General features: G+C 40.6%; 1 protein-coding gene across 1 annotated transcript in view; it reads left to right on the top strand.

Moving 5' to 3' along the window:
• wizb (WIZ zinc finger b) overlaps positions 1–21,748 on the top strand; it is a 28,580-nt gene extending 6,832 nt beyond the window's left edge. Inside the window, exons 7-17 of the mRNA XM_088317392.1 lie at positions 80–523; positions 1,607–2,002; positions 5,608–5,736; positions 9,552–10,088; positions 10,166–10,594; positions 11,127–11,624; positions 11,709–12,260; positions 12,364–12,575; positions 15,175–15,484; positions 17,242–17,407; positions 18,377–21,748. Of these exons, the coding sequence (XP_088173518.1) occupies positions 80–523; positions 1,607–2,002; positions 5,608–5,736; positions 9,552–10,088; positions 10,166–10,594; positions 11,127–11,624; positions 11,709–12,260; positions 12,364–12,575; positions 15,175–15,484; positions 17,242–17,407; positions 18,377–18,716 (4,013 nt within the window). The 3' untranslated portion in view covers positions 18,717–21,748. The remainder of the gene's footprint in view (positions 1–79; positions 524–1,606; positions 2,003–5,607; positions 5,737–9,551; positions 10,089–10,165; positions 10,595–11,126; positions 11,625–11,708; positions 12,261–12,363; positions 12,576–15,174; positions 15,485–17,241; positions 17,408–18,376) is intronic.
• Positions 21,749–22,768: the final 1,020 nt, after the last annotated feature.

The raw sequence follows: 22,768 nt of genomic DNA, 5'->3' as shown, positions 1-22,768 counted from the left end.
ATAAACTTAAGAGACACCACAATGCAATATTTGAAGTCTAAAGTCTCTAAACTGTTTTTTTTTTTTACTTTTTATGCAGATGAGTCTCCAGAGCAGCTAAGTGCTGCCATATCGCCCCAGATGAGGAATAGTTGGAAGGAGAAAGAGGAGCAAGAAGAGCAGACTGGCACAAAGGTTTTTATTTTAAGGAGAAGCAACCGGATTACTGCTCCCATTGTAGAAATTGAGAGCGATGAAGACGACGATGACGACATTGACGACGAACGCATGCGACATTTCCTGTCTGGGGAAATCTTGGACGAAGTGGAAGATGATATTGATGAGGTCTCAGAGGCTCTGAAGAACGTGGAGAGGAAATGTCCCTACTGCCCCGATCGATTCCATAACGGCATCGGCCTGGCCAATCACGTGAGGGGCCACCTGAACCGCGTGGGTGTCAGCTACAACGTGCGACACTTCATATCCCCGGAGGAGGTCAATGCTATCGAGAAGCGGTTTTCCTATCAGAAAAAGAAGAAAAAAGGTCAGCATTGTTTAAATTGTTGGAATGAATTCACCAAGGCAGTTTATCTTTGATTGGAAAATATATTATATTATATTATATTATATTATATTATATTATATTATATTATATTATATTATATTATATTATATTATATTATATTATATTATATTATATTATATTATATTATATTATATTATATTATATTATATTATATTTATGCATTCCTATATTAAATATTTCCAATTGCAGGGGTTGTGAATGGGCATTTGACAAAATATTGGGCCCTAACGAAAATGATTGACTGTTTGATATTTTCGCCCATATCATCACTGTCAGTCAGAATCCTCACGTCTCCAAAACCTCTTTTACTTTTCCGGAATTAAAAAAAAAAAAAAAAAAATCCCATCGCGTACGAGTTAACTTGATCACTCTTTTGATTGCTTAAAAAAAGGAGAAAAAAAAGGGGGGAATTTATTATACCGTCGTTGATTAGAATGCTTCACGCACATCACTGCTGCCAGCCCTGCCCTTCAAACTGCGCAAGAGAGAAAAGCCCCTTCAAGAGAAAAAGTTTTCATAAGTGAACTCTATTGCAAGTTGCTGGTTACATCAGCTTCCCAAACTCTAATAAAAAAAAAGCCTAAAAGCCAGGAGTGTTGTAATGGAAAAAAATGATGAGCTAACTCGACAATGTAGCAAGAAGGAATTAATCCTCACACAATCTGACGTTTGTGTCTAACGGGCTTCGGTGTGAAATGAAGCAACACAGCGATTGATTCCTAATAAAACTGGCCTACTAAAATATATCGAAGCTTACTTACTCTTTTCAATCATTTTCTTCTGGGACCTTCATTCTTGAGGTGACATAATGCCGGGAGGCTCCCACGGATTCGAGTACAAATGAATTCATAAAACACTTCTCAGACAGTTGAAGTGTCTACTGTTAGTGATTAATATTGGTTTGGACAATAGTGGTTTCTCTACCCTTTTGACTTGCTGATAGACTTTTTTCAAAAATACTGCAAATAACAGGAATTGGTTGGATGTGTTTGCATTTACAGTCACATCGACCATTAATTATTATTTTTCTTCACTCCACAGTGGCTAACTTTGATCCATCCACGTTCAGTGTGATGCACTGCGAGTTCTGTAGCGCTGGCTTTGACACTCGCGCCGGCCTGTCGAGTCATGCTCGGGCGCACCTCCGCGACTTTGGCATCACTAACTGGGACGTTACCATCTCGCCGATCCATATCCTGAGAAAATTGTTCTCCAGTAGACCGGACCTTGTAATCCCCACAGCTCCCCCACGGGGCCCTGCCTCTGTTCAGGAAGAGGATGAAGAAGACGAAGAAGAAGAAGAAGAGGAGGAGGACGGGATCATTGAGGTTAAGATGGAGGAGGAGACAAGTGAGCGGAGGATAGATGCTGCTTCTCCTGTTTCTCTGTCGTCTGCATCTCCTGGACCTTTGAATGAGGAGGATGGTGTTAAAAAAGGTACGTTTGAATATGGTATGGTTTGAATTCATTGTTGGCCAAAGTGAAGCACAGTGGCCTCATCTCACCAAGGTTATTTTAATAAACGAAAACTAAGAAAGTAACTAAAACAAAAATTGAAAGAAAACATTTTCGTTCATGAAATTGAAGGAAAAAGTCAAATGATTTGGAAAAATTTAAAATAATTTAAACTAGATTTTACATTTACAAAGACAGCTCACCTGTTTTCTGAAGCTGAGCCATGATTGGTCGTTTGTTACCTGAGCCCTGAGAAACTGTGATGTCACTTTCAGTCGGCAAAATGTTTGCCCCTTGAGATGGATAAAAACGAGTGGATTTTGCTTTTTTTTTGATTTCTCATGGAAATCTGAAAGTTTTTTTTTTTTTTATCTCGCCGATTGATATTTGGAACTGTTCATTAGTCCCTTCCACCTTGACTAAGGCCCCAGTTCGAGCTAAATACAAAGCATGATGCTGTCACCACCTTTCTTAACTTTGGTTATGTTCTTTTGGTGATAAGCAACGCGATATTTGTGCCAAACATACCTTTAGGAATTACAGATAAAAAGTCCAACCTTGGTTTCATCGGAGCATAACACATTCACCCACATGTGTTTGAAATTTCAAGTGTGTTTTTTTTCTTTGCAAGATAAGGCTTCTGTCTTGGCACCCTAACCCATAGCAGAGTAATACGAAGAAGATAGGAGACTGGTGTCACGTGTCCTGAAACAATTAGTACTTGCAAGAAATTTCTGCAGCTGCATCATTGGCCTCTTGGCAGTCGAGCGGACCGGTTTTCTTTTCATCAATTGTGGCGAGACAACCGGGTCGTTGTCAGATCACTGTTGTGCAAGTTTTTCAGAAATCAGAAATCCCTTTATTGTCATTGTACTCAAGTGTGCAAGTTCCACTTGATGAAGAGTTGATGATTGTTGATGATATTTTTTTTTCCAATTGAGTTGTGCAGTTTGGTCACATTGATTGTGGAAAAAAGTTTTTAAATTCTTAATCCTGGTCTCTTTTTTTTTTTATTGAAAAAATCATATTTGAAACCGGGGTGTTTAATTTTGATACCCACTATCAGTTAATTTAATGGTGGTGTAGAAAATGTTTGGATTTGACCAAGATGAGTGTTTTCTTCATCTCCCCAGTTTATTTGAATGTTTCTGGGGTTATATGGCTTCCTGTCTCAGTAGCTTGAAGATTCTAATGGATTTACAGTGCATGGTGACACAATTCTGAAATGTTTCCTCTCAGGCTACTTGATTCGGATATATTATATTTTACGACAGTGTAACGGGGAAAATATGCACGGAATCTTCAGAATGGAGTCAGACCTCTCCTAAACCTGATTCCTATTGGATATGTGCCAATGAGAGTGCAGCAATCTTAAATGCACAGATCAGATTAGTTAAATCTGGCCATCTACTTTGTTTCCTCAATGACTTTGTCTTGTCAAATGATATTGAAGAGTGTGTTTTTTTATTAGGGCCATTGGTGAACATTTGGCCTTTGAGCTAAATTAAGTTCTGGGCCAAAGTGAATGAATGTTTAAAAATAATAGCAGGCTTGTGGGCTATTTATGTTTAAGTAGAAGCATTTTAAATTTAAGCTTGGAAAATGTGACCTCAGATGTTTGAAGTTCACCTGTCACATCAAAACAGGGGTGTCTGACCTGGGTGTCACCCACCTCAGGTATGCGTGTGTGTTGTGCATGCGTATGTGTATCAGAGAAAGTATGAGCGAGAAGAAGAGGGAGACTGGAGGAGTGTGGTGAGAAAGTCTCCCGATGCCCGTTGATGTGGCACTCGACTCGGTGCGTTCATTCCAACCTCCGCCTCCTCTCGATTGGTCACGCCTTAGCTCAGCGGTGCATATGGGGGCAAAATGGCTGCTTCCACCTCCCCGCAGACCCAAACAATAGCGGAAAAACTGTCTGGCTCCGATGCGCTGCGGTCGCGGACCGGTGAGTAGCGGCCGGCCGGTGTCGACTCCGCGTGCTCGCGGTTCCCATGGCGGCGATGCACCGCGCGACTCGAGCCGCATTTTGAGTCACATTGTAGGCAGACATGAGCCATTAAAAGTGTCAAGAAAATGCGCGTCACCCTCGCAGGTAGCGCGCACGTCAAAGCGTGTTAAGCAGGTCATTACTACAAGCATGACTAATTACTAAGACTAAGTGTGTAGATCGCTATGTAATCGCTGATAGGTCGTTGGTTCCAGTTGGATAGAGTCAGTCTTTTTCGATCATCCCCCCCCAAAAAATTTGCCTCTGCTTGCACAATCCTCGCCATTTTACTTCGCTTTGATTTTCTTAAGAGGATGTGCTGTGATTGCATTGCGTGGAAGCATCTTGTATCTTGTAGTGGTTGTGATAGGAAACGCGATGTTAACTTGCACCGAACACTTATTTGGATCTAACTCGGACCACGAGCCCGATGGAAGTTTGACTTTAGTTGAGGGGATCCAAAGTGGAGGGAGAGGTTTACTTTGCTCCACGCTGGAAGATAATGAGTTCATTGGCGCTGTTCGTCTGCACCCTGAGGTGTCACATCGCCGCTCCATTACAGTCAAGAGATGAGCGGCCCGCCCACCAGACAAAAAAAAAAAAGCTTTGTCTGTCTCCACGTCTCTTTTTGATTCACCCATTTGTCGCAGAAAATGCGTAACTGCGGGAGACTGTCTATATTTCAGACAGCAGCTTTGCTTTTTTTGCACAGATTTTTTTTCATCACTTGCGTCTATGCATGAAATAGGTTATTGTGTGCTGCTATTCTAAAGATTGAGCTCATATTTTCATGCTGCCAAGGTTGTGCTTTGGTTTCTTCCCGTGGTATTATTTACACACATTCAGACCTTCTTGAATTAATGTATTGTCTTCACTTTCAAATTATGACCTTTAATCTTCAGTATCAGGACCCATTTGGGTCCTATCAGGTTTTATCATATACTCACTTACAGTCATCATTTATTTAACAACAACAAAGCCAATGCAGCAGAAATGAGTGTGAAAACTCAGTAGGGCCTCTAAGGTCGAACACGCTTGTTGATTTAGTTCGGATTTGAAGCCATTTTTCATAACAAATAATAGAAATCAAACTGATCTCCTTATTAGGGTCAAGGGTGACTTAAGGCCTTTGGACAAGAAGCAGGGTACTCACTGGACTAGTTGACAGAGAGAGACAAAGCCTAACAACCACTCACATTCACACCTAAGTACAATTTAGATAATTTAGTCAACCATAACATGCATGCATCAAATTCCTTACCTCGGAGTTGTCAAGTGGGTGTGCTAACCACTCTGCAATTGTGCCATTAAATAAATCAATCACTGTTATTTAGATGTCTAGACAATAAACAACCAGTCCCAAAGGCATAATTAATATATTTTTAACATCACTTGTTATACAATTATGAACAATTATTGTTGCTGTTAAACAAGTTTAACCATAGCATGAATCCTCTAATAATGTGTTTTACAATAACCAGAATAAATCATAAAACTTTAACCTTGAAATGGGGGTAACTTTCTTTTTCTCACATTAATCCATAATCATTTTCTTTGTATTTCTATACCACAAGCAACAGTGTGCGTTATATTGTAGGTGACGGAGAGGCGGAAGAAGACGTTGAGCCTGAGCACCTGCTAGTCGATGGCTTGAGCCCGAAGAAAACACGCCTGCACAGCGTAGACGAGGATTGCCTCTCCGCAGGGGAAAATGAAGACGCCAAAGGTGACGGAGAAACGTTTTTTGTTTTTTTCTTAACTTTAAATGTTGCAAGAATGGTTTGCTCATTTGATGATGAGCTTCGTGATATCTGGACTTTTGGATCATTCTGGAATAATGTATCACGTCACACAAATTACTGGACTCTATTTGCTCTTTTTTTTCCAGACTCAAAAAGGTAAAAAAAAACAACTTTTGTTTTTTTTTTTTTAAAGAATAATTCCTTCTATCAGTCATTGTATCCCCCATCTAGCAGTTTATTTTCCCTCGGAGCACAAGTATGACTGAGTTAGGATGAAATAATCATATCACCACCTTGCATCATTCTCTTGTTGTACTGAATCGATATTGCAACATCAGATATTGATACGAGGTGGAATACGATAGCTGCAAATAAACCGATCAGGTTACTGAACTCTATAATTGGGCTCCAGACTAACATTCTTTACTCGGAGCACAGTAGCCACTAATTTAAAATTTTAAGGGGGCTGGCAGAAAATTCAGGGGTGCACATGGTAATTTGACATGCAAAGTAAATTTTCACTGCATTACTGATAAATACTTGCAGACACAACATATGACCTACTGTAAGTCTATGTTACATATCTTGAATTGTAAATTTAATGTTTAAACGGGTAGTGCAAATATCAGCAAATTTCCCCCTCTGCGCACGTTTGGGAGTGTCCAACAACAGAATTCGCAGTTGAGTTGAATATTTCACATGACTAAGATGCAGTTTCCACTCAAAGAGTGGAAATGTGAGCGTGAATGCTTGTCTTGTCTACAACAGCTGGCAAAAATTATGAAATCACCAGTCTCTGATTATCTTCATTCAGCTGTTGAAATATGAAAAAAAACAAAAAAAAAACCTCACGGACACGACTAAAAAAAAAAAAGTAATTTCAAATGGCAACTTTGGTGATTTAAAACACACTAAAAGACATTAAGAAAAAAAAATTATAGTCAGTAACGGTTAAATTTTTTGACCAAGCTGAGGTAAAAATTGTGGAGAATGTCATGTATTCCGTGGAGGAGGACCCCAACATAGGTGAGGGAACGCAGGAGTGCGGGTCAGATTAATTTAAAGAAAATAAAAGGCAAACAATGCACTGGGATATGCACAAATAATAAAGTTCAAAACAACAACGATCAAAGAATCGAAACACACACGGAAAAGGAACTCGGCCTGCAGACTAACCAACAGCAGCTTCGCTTGAACAAAGAACAATGAACCGAAAAGGTCTGAAAGGAAACAGGGAATTAAATACAAACAAATTGACGAGCCAGCGAGGAACACCTGGACAAAACATGAAGTGTTAGAGGGAGCTGATTGGGTAAACGAACACAGGTGGACGTAACAAGCTAAGAAGACAGACAAACAAATGAACATAAGGAAAACACGAAACTAAATTCTCAGTCATAAAACAAAATCAACAAAGACCGACCATGACAGAGAGGATTAGCAAACTCTTTAAATAAGTTAAATAATCATGCGATGTTGCAAGATCTGTTGATCGCTCACTGTCAGCTGTGTCTAAAATCTGGACTAAGCACAAACAACATGTGTAGGTTGTTAAAGGCAAGCATACTGGCAGACCAAAGAACACATCAAAGCGTCAAAAAAAAAAAGGAAAACAGATTGCCTATTTATTTATTTTATGTTATTATTTTGTGTTATTGGAAATTTTTTTATAAAAAACTTGAATTGTTAAAAAATATGAAAAAAAAGAAAACAGAATATGCATAGCAAAACAAATAAGGGACAAATGGGGGGAAATTGGAGTTAACGTAAGAACTGTAAGAAAACGCCTAAAGGAAATGGGATTTACATACAAAAGAAGCCAAACAAAAGCCATCATTAACACTTTAACAGAATAAAACAAGTTGCCGAATGGGTATGGTGTGATGATGCTGCAATTTTAGTTTGGTGTTATTTATTTATTTTTTTTTTTTTTTGCTGTAGACACAGAACTTAACAACAAAAAAATCACACAGAGGAGAAGTCACTGTATTCAAATTAGGCGATCTTAGACAACGCAAGATGGCCACTATGTGGTGGAGAAAACAAACAGTTGATTTACTGATGACATTTTTACGAGTATGAAAAAATGACTCGCTGTGTGTTATATTTCAGGTCTGGAAACCTGAATAATAATAATAATAATAATGATAATAATGGGCCGCAAAGATAATGACAATATTAATGATAATGAACTAAGTTGGTGTGGTGCTTTTCAAGACACACAAATGTGATTATATTAACCGATACGTGGTCTGTTCAATCAGTGACTCATCTTTCAGTCTGACAAGAAAGCCGTCTAGAGGTCAGCAGACGTTTATTTGTTACTTTTACTTCCAACTCAAAGGGCAGTTTAATGTCTATCTCAAATTTTCAAATTTTCCGTCAGAGATAAGAATGAAGATGGCCTCGACTAAATGGAGCTTGCACAGACAGTTTCCTTGACTTCCTCACTCACTTGATATGAGCTCAGTCAAAGTAGACAAATCTAGAGCAACTTTCTAAAAGGCACGATTGTTTAGTTCAGTTCAGTAAATTTCCTTTTTTTTTTTTTATTTATTTATTTTTTTTAATCAGATCTATTGTGGAAGGTTCCATAATAGCTTCGCTAAACTTTTGGGCACCCTTCCATCAGTGTGATTACAGCAGTGGCTTGGTACCAGAAAATTGAATCAACAACATGCCTTTTTAAAAGTTTTGGTGGGCGAGAATTCAAAGATATTTGTTTTTCCATTTTCTTCATAGATACGATCACCTTTCAGCAGTTTATTGTGACGCCTTCCTCCTCATAGAATTCATTTGCGGCTTAATTGTCATTTGCGGTTTAATTGTGGTCAATTTCAAGTCTCTGCAGGCCTTTTCAGTCGTGCAGTGTAGAAAAGAAAACAAGGGACTGTCAGAAATTAAACTGGATCAACAGTTTGATAAAATCAACTTGCTTGTCTATTAGGGCTCGTGTCTGTCTATTTATTTTTTTTCTCTGTGATGATAAGGGAGGAACACCACATTGAATTATTTATTTATTTATTTTAGTATTTGCATTCCGCTGTTGTTGGAAATGTCTTTTTGAATAGTTTTGACAGCCTGACATTTGAAATATGTTATAATGACTCTCAGTTGAATTTAAACTCAATCCTATACGCAACTTGAGCAGGATCAGGGTTCATCTCAATAGACCTAAGTGGAAACGAGACTCGGGCATTGAAGTTCAGTTCAGATTAATTCCTTTGTCAATCATGTTTGAAATGTAATGACTTTTTGGTAACCGATAAATGGTGATAGAAAATGTGAAGAAAATGCACTAGAAAAAGGAAGTTGACTCACATGATTTGCCCTTTGCGGGCCACATAAAATAAGGTCGCGGGCCAGATCTGGCCCCCGGGCCTTGACTTTGATACCTGTGATTTAGAGCATCCAATTAATTTACCGTGCATGTTTTCTGGAATGTCAGAGGAAACCAAAGTCCCTGGAGAAAACACATGCAGGCACAGGTGGAACATGCAAACTCCACACAGGAAGGCCATGGCTGGAATTTAATCCCAAGCCTCCGCACTGTGAGGCTGACGTGCTAACTACTCGACCTGCGGGTGGATAGCTCAGTAAAATTAAATTGTTCACCAATCAAAAGAGCCTGAAAGGGCAACGTATGAAATATCTGAAACACATTGTAGTGTACGGAATCGACCCGATATCTTAGTGAAATATTTCACGCTTCAATAAAAATACTTTGACTCCCTTGGGTCAAATGAAATAAATGTTTGTATCATTTCATAATTAATGGAATTCCTGGTCTCTCTTACAGTCGGTGACTTGAAGTGTGAATTGTGCGGCGCTCAATTTGAGACCAGGCGCGAGATGTCCAGCCATGCTAGCTCTCACTTGCAGGCAACCATTGATCTTCTCTGCCAAACTGCCAACGAGCGGAACCTTGACAGCCAAATAAGCTCACTTCACCTGGAGGCCCATTCAGCCAAGAGTTCCTCTCTGTTTGCCTCCGAGAACCACAAGGATAAAGAACATGAGGACGGTGAAGATTTGGATGAGAAACCGATACCCCTTTCCATTTTGACCAAGGCGGTTAACGCAATGCCATCCCCTTCCTGTTCAACACATACTCCTTCTCCTGGTGGCTCTCCGATTCTGGCTCACGCAAGCTCTCCTTCAGTTGTGAGAAAAGCCCCTATTTCATCTTTACTGCCGGTATCTTCCCCCTTACGCTCCACAGAGCACAAAACCGGGGGGATGAAAAGCTTGACTTCCAACCTCATAACCTCCGCCAGCATCTCGCCATCCAAACCAATCTGGGCCCCGCATGAAAATGACGCTCCTCTTAACCTCAGTAAGTTTCTGATTGTCTAATAATTCCGATAAACATGATATGATTTTAATTTTGAAAATCTCTTTCTAAATATGCAGCCCTTGAGGTGGAACCGAGCAAGGACATAGTTTGTCAGCTCTGCGGTGCCTGGTTTGAGACTCGCAAAGGCTTGTCCAGCCATGCGCGTGCTCACCTGCGCCACTTCGGGGTGGAGTACTCCGAATCGAAAGGCTCGCCTATCGCCCTCCTGAATCAGCTCATGGACTCGGATGACTTCAAGCACAAAGCCAGTGAATTCCAGCTTGACGCTGAATCCCGGAGTATTCCTCCCATGCTGTCCTCCCCAAAGAAGGCAATGCTCCCTTCCTCCTCTCCATCTCTACTGTATAAGGTGACAACAGCGGGAGGCGGGTCGACCTCCAAAGCTACCTCTCCCTCATCCTTTGGCCCGCCTGCCAAGCGTCTCAAATCATCTTCCATGCAGGTCTTCCGCCTCAGCAGTGGCGAGATCATGACTCTCCCACAGAGTAAGTATTGCATCACTGCATTCATTGAATGTGTGCGCCAGAGCTGGGCACTTGACCCTTTTTTGCCGGTCAGTCCCTCGCCCTCCGGCCACTGTCTCAGTATGGTTCCCGTCTCGAGCCTTATTCATAAAAATTGTCGGAACCGGATCCGCACTCGCAAAAATAAATAAATAAAAAATAAATAAATAATAAAGAAAAACAAAAATTATTAAAATAAATAAATAAATAAATTATTAAAATTAATAAATAAAAATAAATAAATAAATAAATAATTTAAATAAATAAATAAATGAAACGTCAGTGCGTGACGCTGCCGGGGGGCCGATTTGTGGGCCGGACTAAAAATCAACCGTCACCTTTTGTTAATCAAACACTTTTTTAAAATTTCTCTCGCCGAGCCCCCCGCCCCAAAAATGGGACTCAGGCCGGGCCGGAGAACTGGACCGTTTCGCCCCGAGGACGGACTGCCCAGCTTTGGTGTGCACTAATATACAAGACAATGCAATATTCTTTTTACTTTCTTATTGCTCAGGTGAACCTACAAAAGAAATAGGCTGTGAATTCTGCGGGGAATATTTTGAGAACCGTAAAGGACTATCCAGCCATGCTCGCTCCCACTTGCGTCAAATGGGCATTACTGAGTGGTCAGTCAACGGTTCCCCAATCGACACTCTCCGGGAAATCATCTCAAGACGGGGCTTGCCTTGTGCCCGTCCTTTAAAATCTCGCAAAACTCCCCCTCAAACCTCTCCTGGACCGCCTCGTTCACCGCTCTCGACCTGCTCCTCGCCATCGGCCGTCCGTAGCCGACTACCCTTTGCCTGCTCCTCCAGTCCTTCTCAGCCGCCCGGTTCCAAGTCGAATTCAACCCCACCAATGTCCTCAAGCGGCTTGATCCTTAAGCTGAAGCCCGAACCGATGCAGCTTGAGGTCACGACTCCTGAAGCAGTGGGCAGTTCTGGTGTTCTTTCCGTTGACCCTCTCAGCTCCAGCTGGCGTGCCTCTGACAGTGCGTTCCCTCTCAACTTGGGTACGTTTTATCACCTAAGCTTTTCTAAATGCTTCATAGGAGACGCATCTACTTTCTAACGGTTTCTCTCTGGTTTAACCACAGCTATGTCTCGTGAGGTGGAGCCTACAAGAGTCATCCGCTGCGAGTTCTGTGGGGAGTATTTCGAGAACCGAAAAGGCCTCTCTAGCCATGCTCGATCCCATCTGCGCCAAATGGGAATTACGGAGTGGACGGTCAACGGGTCGCCCATTGACACCCTAAGGGTGTTTATGCACAAGAGAGGGTTAAGTGTGTCCTCTCCGTCGGAGGCAGAGAAAAATGAGGGTGCCAAAAGTCCCTCATGGGCGAACACAACCAAAGGTTCAGGGGGTTTGTTTATCTCTGGCTACCGGTCGTCCAAGCTCTATAAAGCCCCTCTGAGTATGTCGTCAACAGGGTCCAGGATTTCTAAGCAAGGCCTAATCTCTGTGGGCCCGTTCGGTACCCCGAACTTACCGAAGATTGTCAGGATCTCCCCACTAGGAAAACAGTCAGAAGAAACTGAGTCTATGGACACTTCCAACACAGTGTCACATCAACGTAAGACTTTCTCACCACTGCCACACGACTTCCCTTTGAAAAAAAAACCTTCCCCTGACAAGTATGTTCGTAAAGGTGAGTGTTGAAAATCCCTCCTGCTTTTTTTTTTTTTTTTTTTTGAAATTTTGGTGGTTGTTCTGGTCACAGAGCTCCCTTTCCCTTCCTTCTGTATTATCAGATCCAAGCTGTGAGCTTTGTGGTTTCTACTTTGAGAACCGCAAGGCGCTGGCGAGCCATGCACGCGCCCACCTCAGGCAGTTTGGGGTGACCGAGTGGTGTGTAAATGGGTCCCCCATCGAGACACTGAGTGCATGGATTCACAGCAGGCCACAGAAGGTGTTAGAAATGCACCGGAGCTACATGCAGAGTAACCGCCCCACCTCCAAGAGGGTAAGTAGAGGCTGTCTGTTTATTTATTTATTTTATTTTATTTTTTTAAGGCTCTAATCAACAAACTAGCAACCTTTGAGACTTTAGTTTATTACAAGTTGCGAGGAAAAAAATGGAGACAAATCCTAAAACTAAGCTGCTCCGATCATAACCCACTGAAGTGTTCATCCGATGCACTCCAGTGTTTCACATACTTGGAAATCTAACATGCCTCAGCTGGTATTTTGACCGGCTTTGTGTGACTTGGAACACTTGAGACATGTTGTCCATCAGCTTTTATGTAGATTCCGTGTCTTTGCATCCCGCAAACATCCCTGTGACGACAGATGCCGACACAAGTGAGCTATTGACTCGATAGTTACCATAGCAACCGGGGTGCCTTGCAGCTTATGTTTCATCTTCACATAAATTATGGTTTGCTGCTGATTGAAGAAAATGTTTTCTCATCCCTCCTGAATTAGTTTTTGGTGCATTTGCGTCTCTGTCACACCTTTTGCCCGAGCTGCGATGTGACACACATACAGAATGGATTACCTTAGAGATGTCATTGTGTTTCGAGTAGACAGGGTTTGTATCCCATATTATTTCAGATATAATGCATGTGAATAGAATGGAACTTCATTGTCATAGGAACAATATAAAAAAAATCAGTTCAATTAATGAGAAAATAAACAGAATGCGTCGCTCCTTTTTTCAGTCATCCCGGCTGGCTGTGTTGTATACCTCAGACTGCAATGATATTGTCCCGCATCATTTTTATTTCACCACGCGGAGTGTGTGTGTCTGTTTTATTTTTTAACTTAATTTAGTTGTGTCTCTCTTTGTGCTGCACCTGCATGTGAAGTAGTAAGTACGTTCTCAATGCCATGTCAGCCTATCACTGCAAAATGGGCAAAGGAGCAAAATCTTTGCTTCAAATGCGGCGCACCTGCGTTGACTATATATGGAAACACACCGCCAGAAACGCTCAGCTTGCGTTTGGTATGTCCGTAGCATTAGACAGATTCAACTGCTGATACTCATGGCATCCCTTCAAGGATTTAAATCCAACATTCTTCCGAAGGTTCTTCTCAACTCTGTTGCAGAAGTATCACTTGAAACTTGGTTTTCTTTCACTCTTTTGTCCAGTTTATCCACCTTTTTATATAATTCTAAAAAGTCCTTTTTTTTTTTTTTTTGTTATGTTTGGGTAACACTTTTTGATTGACGGGCCACAATGGGTTCTAAAATTTGACAGAGGGGCCGGACAAGGAGCAGATGGATGGTGTGTTCTGGGTACCTCACCTCATCGGAGAAAAAAAATACATTTAATTTTAAATGAAAGTGAACAAAAGCATTTCAACAATATATATGTCTTTGAAAAACACAGTATTTAGAAAATAAAACATTAACAAGGTTTATTCATTTAATTTTTTTCCAAGTTCGACGGGCCGGATTAAAACATTTAACGGGCCGCATGTGGCCCCCGAGCCGTAGTTTGCCCACACCTGTGTTAGACAGTATCGCAATACATAATAATTTCATGGGGGAGTCTCTTTCCAAATGTTTGGAACTCCTGTTTGGACGCTATCGTCTTATTGAGAAGATTAACGTTGCCCGGAGAAAGTCTTTGTGGCTGTAGCTCAACTCCTCCCAGGTGACCTGGTGTTGTTGTTCATCAAATTGCAAACGAGTTGAGACTCAATCAAAAGCGTAGTGCACTCCATTTCCCCTCAATCGCTTCAATACAAGTGAGATAAACATAACGAACGAATCCATTTTTATGACGATTCTTATTCAGGAGGTATCTGTAATATATCAACTCCTTCCTTTTGATGTGGCGTTGCAGCTGCTTTCCTCAGAGCCACTCCCGGATGACTAAGATTCTCACGCTTTCTCTAAGATTGGGTCCAGACATGCTACAGAGAACATTCATTTGGAATGCTTCATTCTGGGATGTCCGCTGCATGACTCCAGATGAATACATAATTATATGCGAGGATGGGTGCATGTAAGTCAGCTCTCGGTTTACGAGGACAGACCGGTACGGCCACGGCATCACTGCAGTTGTTGCATTTTTTTGTTTTGTTTCTTCCCTCCTAACAAAAAAAGCGACATCCTGTATCGACCAATCATTGGGCAGCAGGATGTCTGGCTCCACCCCCCTACGCAAGCGTGCCTTACTGCAGGGTGATGTAAAGTCATTTAAAAAAAAAAAATTCTATTTTAAATTTAGAACGGAACCAAATTGTGCTTTTTGTCAGAAGTAGACTGAAGAGTTTCTCAAACTTTTAGACCAAGTAGGTAATTATTAAAAAAAAAAAATGCTGATAAGCATTTCATATGGGTGGTTCAAATCAAACCTTCCCGCGGCATGCTATGAATAAATAACGCAAGTTCACTCAGCTCTTTGTTCGCAAGAGATTGTTGAACGTCGTGGTCAGATTGGAGCACTTGCTACCTGCTTCCAATCCTCCCAATAAAAATCTCAGTGCGCTTGCTTCAAGCTTTGTCAAGATTTAGTTTGCGTATTACCACCATTTTGGTTTTTCCTCAAGCGGATCAATGTCTTTTGTCTATAAACTGCTACTTTCATGACTTTCACCCTCTCATCTTGCAGAAGAGCACCTCTCCTCTCCTGACGACTACAGATTCCGATCATAGCCACCCCTTCCCACAGAAGGCCTCCTCGTCATCCTCTTCATCCTCCTCCCAATGGTCTTCTGCTTTGGCGGTGAACCTGGTGCGCCCGCTGAGCCGCGAGCTAGGCCAAGGCTCCTACAAGGCTTCGGAGGATGAAGCAGGACCCAACCTTCGGGCTCCTCACGTCAGGCCTACCAGCAGCAGTCCCAGACCCTCGATGCTTGTCGGTAGCCTTCCACTTCAAGCACAGGTGGCTCGCAGTGAACTCAATGTTCGTCTGCCCAGAGGTACGGCATATTTTGTGTCATTTAGATTGTGTGTTTGATTGCCTGTCAGGTTGTCTTTTGTACACGGATCCCCCCAATTAGCCTCCCTTGCCTTTTACCCCAACCTCATGAAAGTGGGATTTTGCTTGCAAGTCTGTGCGGTTCTATATAACAACACAGCATCCTGCACTCAGATATTTAAAAACGTCAGAGTCAGCCTCGGGTGTGACTTATAAAATACTTGTCAGACAGCCGTATTGTTTTGAACACAGCATTCATCAAAGGTCTTAAATATGGCACTTTATTTAAATTTAAAATATATATATTTTTTTGTACCATAATATTTGTATTATTTAATATTAATGAAGATAGTTTTCAAATTTGAATTAAAATACCACTTATTTTTACAATACATCTTAAAATCTGCTGACAGCAGGTGAAGTGTTTGTTGAGTGTGAAACATCACAAACCTTCCCACACCCGTCCGAGCGTTTTACAAAGGTGTCGTTCTTTCGTTGTGCAACTCTGCAAAGCCAGTGCTGGCAAAGACAGAATATTGTCAACATGCTCGTCTTTTCATGTTTGTTCTGTTTAGGTAACAGCGCTTAGCTGACAGTGTAGAATGCAGTTTTGTTGTTTTTCGGAGCAACGTTTAACGCTGTATTTTTACATACAATGCCATGACGCAAGTCAAAAGAGGCGATAGGTGTTTCCTGCCTTTTGAGTTTCTCAGTTTTGAAGAAAAAAAAAAAAAAAAGTACAATCATAATATTGAAATAATGAAAAAAATAGTCAGAGAATATTCATGAAATTCTATTTTAAATTCCCCCTTTTGTGTTTAATCCAGACTGAGGCATGACTAAATAATAGTTGCGTGTCAACTAACTGTTTGGAATCTTAGTCATTTCTTGTTGACTTAATGCAAAGGACATTGATACATGGTTGATACGACGACTCCTCAGACCACATGAACTCATTCAATCCATTAGACGGATATTTACATTTTCAAAATTGTAGTCCCTGCCTCCCAAAGATGTATTTATACGTCATAGCCTTTTTTTTTTTTTTATTGATTTTTTTTTTTTTTTTGGGGCGTCATAGCTCCATGTTTTTATCTTTAGAACACAATATTGTGCAGGCGTTACAAAATCAGTCAAAAAAGAGAAAAAAAAACCCGCTGTGATTGAGGCGTTTCCTTTCGTGAAAACGGCTGGGAATAAATGAGTTAAGTGAACTTTATTGATATATGACTTAATTCATGTATGTTGTATGGAAAGAAATAGGAATGCGCCTTCACAATAGCAAGGATGCAAGAAGTAGTGAGAACCTGACCGGTTTTCATACTATCGCAGAGCTTGTTGAACCTGTTGTCCATATTTGAATGACAGCTCATTGCTGATGTCCATTTCTACGTTGACTCAACATTAACAAGGATGAAAGGCTCAATAATATTTTCTGGCCTGATTGCATGGCTGCTTCTTTCAAAAGTTTTGCGCTTTCCATAATTATTAACAGGAAATGAATTGATCGTAAAATCTGTTAATTTTTTGGATTTAATATGACAAGAATTTTCCTTTGCATACTACAAATGACTCCCCCAAAAGATGAAAATCATGAAACTCCGCTGACTGCTCTACTGCACATAACTCAATAAAATATATATCAATAATTAATAGTGATTAGGAAGGCAGATGATAAAGAAAGCTGCAGTTGATATAATGATGGCATTAAAAAAAAAAAAAAAAAAAAGATTACTAATTAGTATACCCTCCTCAAAGGTTTTGAACGTCGGCCTTTGAAGCATCCATCCTGCATCGACGGAAGTGAGAGGGACAGCGGCCCTGCAAAGCCCCCACGCACAAGCACAGTCCCTGCTTTAGTGCCAAAGCCACCGGCCTACCCTCTGGTCAAGTTGGTGGGAAAATTCTACACCTTGAAGTGCCGGTGAGTGACAAGTCCATGTCGGAGAATCGAATCACAGAGGCTCGAAATGTTCACAAATCGGCACACTTGCCAGTTTTCCCCTCCAATTGAAATAAGCTCTGGTGTGGTTGCAGTAATATTGTGTATTTTGTTTGATCGAGTGTGAATGTTGGTGCACACTGCACACAATTGGCCTCCGTTTTCATTTTTTCAATTTTTTCACAAGCGGAAATGCTGGCATATCCTGATTTTCTTGCAAGCGCAAAGCCTCAGAGCACCCGTTTGGAAATTTCGCTGACCGCTCTGAGCCATGTTGGGTGTTCCGACATAGCGAGGGTTGGGTCCTTTGACATCTGACAATTTGGTCGCTGAAAATTGGACTAGATATATGCATCCTCAGGCCACGTCTAACTTCTGGTGCAAGGTATACCGCTGGTCTGATGATGATCTTGGTGAATTTGATGGAGGTGCAGGCAGACAGATGTGTGAACATGTTTGGTGCATGTTAATCATTTTCGGCATTTTTATTTACTTCACTTCATTACCCATTATTTTGTGAGCTTTTTCCAGCTCACACTTAAAACTAAAACCAATACTAAAACGAATAAAATGTACCGCAAAACATTTCCGATAAATCAAAATAATAAAAAAAAAAATCCAACCTGCACTCTTATCTCATTTACTGCCATTGACGGCTAAAGACGTCAAAGATCCATTTTATTTACTCGGCAGGTAGTCATTGAGTTAAAATATCAGTAATGAAACAGAACTTAAAGAAACATTCTATAAACTACCTATCATGAAAAATGCAAAACGATTATAATTCTGCTAGGCACTCGGACCACACACAACAACAGGAGTCGCGAGACAGAAAAAAAATGTTTCATACGCCTGATGTTGATTCATCTGTGATGAGATCAAATAAACTTGCCAATGAATCTGTCAGACTGCAAGTCTATTGTTGTCACCTGTATCCTTGTGCTCTGTCAGATTCTGCGAGGTGGAGTTCCACGGTCCGCTTTCGGTGCAAGAGGACTGGATCAGGCACCTCCAGCAACACATCCTCAAGATGAACTACAGCCGGCCTGTTGAATCCAAAGCAGACTGTGCTGAAGTTATGGCAGACGAGCCAACCCCGGTCCACCGGGCTTCAGCCGCCAGCACCTCCTCAACGACCTCCTTCACTCCCACCGTGACTCGCTCCATCCCTGCCAACAGCCACTCGCCCGAGCCGCCGGCAGAACTTGCTCCTAGCGTCACCGAGATAGTCAAGATCACGGAGGAAGGGCTCACCCCGGCTCCCATTCCCCTCCCTGCCCAGGTGGTGTAAGCTCATTGTGTCTCAACCTCGCCCCTCCTCCTAGTTCCTTTTCTTACTTTCCTGCCTTTTCACTTTCTTTTCATCCATCTGTCTATTTCCTTTAAAGAGGTTCACTCCCTTTCAACATTTGGTGAAGGCCAAAGAGCCCTCTGAGCCCCAAGCACCTTTTGAAGCAGCTGTTTAGACTGTTACAAAGTCTTGTTACCATGGGAACAAAACTCTCCTGGCTCAAGGGTGATAGCAGCCAAGGTTATACGGAGAGATGAACTATAGTTATGCCTTGTTTTTATTGAATGTCCAGGTGTTGATGTGGACCATTGCTGTACCCCGGCACCCATTTATCGGGTGGCGAACGGGTTTGAACGCCCCGCTTACCACGCTCCAGTCCCCTTATTCTCACAAACTTTGTGCCACCTGGATGGTTAGAACCATTTCTACCATCACTCTCTCTGTGAGAGCGTGCCGGCAGCATCGGTCTCACCCACAGGTCCTGACTGAAACTAGAAGAGCTTTCTTAATCCAGCCAGTCTTGCGACAGAGACTTTAAACACACTTTAACACTTAGTGTTAAAACATACATGGCACTTTTTGACATAGACACTGAGCACTTATTCAAATAATTGGATTGGATGAAACGGTGACTGATGTATCTTCTTTAAAGGAGCAAAAAGTGGAAGCACACCCCAAAAAGGGAACATTAATTTAATACTGACCCCAAAATATAGATTTTGCTTGAATGTAGCATAAAGCACTTGTTCATAGTTTTTGTTTCATACTCGCACACATTTATCAATCAAAGGTTTGCCCTATGTTATACCACTGATATCCCTCTGCTGTTGTGCAGATGTTTTATATTTTTTTAGTTATCCCTCTTTAGATTTGGGGGGCGCCTTCAAAAACAATAAGGACATTCGTTACACATTTTTAAGGTTAACCTTCCATTCTCAGTGTTATCATATGCCTGCTTTTTTTTTTTTTTTTTTTTTAAATATAACCCAAATAATTATTTATTTATTATGTGCCTGAATGTGGTAAGATAGCTCGTTATAAAAGCTGAAGTACAACTTTGGATTGTTTGGTAAACTGTGCACTTTTACACTAGTGCAGTGTGTGTATGTGTGTACTTAACTGCCCAGCCACAACATTAGGTACAGTACACTTGCCCAATCTACTGAGATCCAAGACAAAAGATTCTGCCTTTGTAATTCGGATCATGCTCAGTTCTGAATGACGCACTATATTTGTATTATTGTGGTTGTAGTTTGAAGTGTTGTTAAACTAAACTGGTTGAAGACCTTTGTTATATTTGGAATCTCATGTAGCTAACTGAGGGGAACCAAATATTAGGACAAAAAAAAATCAGTTGAGTTGTTGATCACTAAATTACAATTGCAATAATAAATATATTGTTAACATAATACCATCCTGACTGTCAATTGAAAAAACATTTTTGTAATTTTTAAAGGAGTCTTTGATACAGTTGTATTGGCTCTCTTTAGATCATGCGGCTGGTTATAATGCTGTGGCCAGTTGGTGTACATACATGTGTACAAATATGCTTTAGTTTAAAAAAAAAAAAAAAGAAAAAGACAGAAGGAAAAACGGCTTAATAGGACATTTTTGTGACTTAAAATGTGGCCTCCTGATTGTATGTCGTAGGATCAGGACGTACAGTATATGCATTGGCGTTAGGGTGTGCCAAAGAGTCTGTTTACTTCCTTGTCTTGCCTCTGTAAAAGGTGTTTACATTGGACCTGATGACGGAGGAAGCATTAGAGTTCCCCGAGGCTGCTCACTGAATAATGGACCGAACAGTGTCCCGCATCCTACTTACGTGCAGCCTCGCGCTTCTTTGTTTGAAGGACGCCGCCTCCTCGTGAGACACCATGGGATTCATATTAACAGGAGACGATTCCAGTTAAAACATGAACACAAACCAAACTTCTTTCCAAGCCAGGGCTCTGGAGAACTCTCAGCTCAAAGTCCAAAACAGAAAATCGTCCAACGTTGGGCTGCAGTCCTTCAAAGTTTCTTCAGTGTGTTCATATCAACGCAAAACTGAAGCGAAAATATTAGTTAAGTAGGCTGACACTTTCAAGTTTGCTCCAGTGTATAACATGACTGTTTGCTTCAAACGTTCCCCTTCCCTGTGTACGGAATATAGATACACACTATATAACTCCATGTACTTAAGAAGCTGTTGACACTAGTGGAGCTGTTAGCAGTTCTTACACTGAACACAAAAAGAAACGCAGCACTTTTGTTTTTGCACTAATTAGCAATTTGATATGCCGCACCTGAGAGGTGGATTACCTCGACAAAGGACAATTTTAGTCTCACTAATAGATTACTTTTTTTTTTCAGAAATCCCTTTATTGTCATTGTACTCAAGTGTGCATCGAGATTACTTGACCAAAATTTGAGAGAAATAGGCCTTTTGCCACATAGAAAAAGTCTTAGATCTCAAATCTTAAAAAAAAAACAAAAAAAAAACCTCAAGTGTTGCGTTTGCTTTTTTTGTTCAGTTTATTAGCCAAGTAGTTGAAAAAAGAAGTGATCTTAATTCCTTTATTGTGATTTTTTTTCAACCTCTGACTATGTATTTTATTTCTCTGTGAATTTTCTGTACTTGCAGTCCTGCAAAGTGAATATTAGAACATTTCTAAATTTTTAATCTGTTAGTCGCGGAATCTTTTGGTGCTGGTCAGAATGTTGCAACGAAACTGTGTGATTGAAGGTGAGGAAAACGTTTTTTATTTTTGTTTTACAGTGGATCAAAGCAGCCACAGAAGCTTTTAAATGGGACTACTTTGCACTCTTGCGTCACTGTATGAGCCTTAGTGTTCCCCTTAAAAAAACAAACGCAAAAAAAAAACAAAAACAGGAGTGTGTACGTGTGGGAGCGTGCGTGGCAACAGACAAAAGATATGACAGTGGCAACAGATGACAAAAAGATGTTTGAGAGAGAAAATAACTGTTCTGTACAGTTTTAGGTGAATCAACTTCAGAACAAAACAATAAATGTGATTTCCGTTTCAGAAATTGAATTTGAGACTTTTTCAGAGCACATCTTTATGCTTTATTGGGGGGTGGGGTGGGGTGTTTTGGACACTAGGGGGCGGCAGAATATTGTCTGCTCCTTGGTAATTGCAAATTCTGAAATAATTTTCATTCAAACTTGTGTGGGTGGATGAGGAATTGTTTCATTTTCGCTTGTGGGAAATTATCTTTAGCATTAGAGGTAACTATGGAGCACGGACAAGATAAGTGTTGCACATCTGTATTATTTTAGAAACGGTAAACCGCTGCCAACTGCCCAAAATACCAAAAATAATCACAGTTTTACAAAAATGTTCTTAATTTAGGGCATGACTTTTGTGTTGGCTTTCATTATGTTATGTGCATTGGATATAAAAAGTCTGCACACCCCTGTCTAAATGACAGATTATTGTGCTCGAGATTATGATAAATCATTTGAAAAAAAATGCCACCATTAATGAGCTCAATAACTTGTATAAATAACTCAATTGAAAAAAAACTTTTTTTAAGTCAACGCTGATTTGGCGGAATAAAATTCTGATAACTGATTAAATGGTCAATAAATTTGAATATGTAATAAATTAAATAATATTTGGTCCCTTGGCGCTTCCAACAATAAATATATAAATTAAAGGCAAAATATTTCATGTTTTACTTAATTTGTCCTTTAACATTTGTTTACGTTTAGAACAGAAAAAAATAGTCAGTGTTTATTGGGTGGGGTGAGCGTGTTGAGGTGTTTGAATCACATCATCTTTGTTTTATGTTGTCGTAAATCTGGAGAAAAAGAAAACAATCAGCAAAAAAACACTCTTCCCTATTTTAAAGCAGCTAATATCAGCCAATTAATGTGGCCAAGTTCACTAATAACTAAAAACAACCAAACTCATGTTAAATGGTTAGTTCAGATGTTCTAGTGGGCTTTTACTGACCTTTTTTGTAGGCACATTTTACAGCGGCTCAAGCCATGATCCCCAAAGAGCTTTCACATCATTAGTGGGATCTTACCGTTCAAAGGTATC

The sequence above is a fragment of the Idiotropiscis lumnitzeri genome, chromosome 15 (assembly GCF_059441095.1).
Source record: "Idiotropiscis lumnitzeri isolate Australia: NSW breed Sydney's pygmy pipehorse chromosome 15, RoL_Ilum_1.0, whole genome shotgun sequence".
NCBI classification, from domain to species: Eukaryota; Metazoa; Chordata; class Actinopteri; order Syngnathiformes; family Syngnathidae; genus Idiotropiscis; species Idiotropiscis lumnitzeri.
This window is presented reverse-complemented; position numbering and strand designations above follow the sequence as displayed.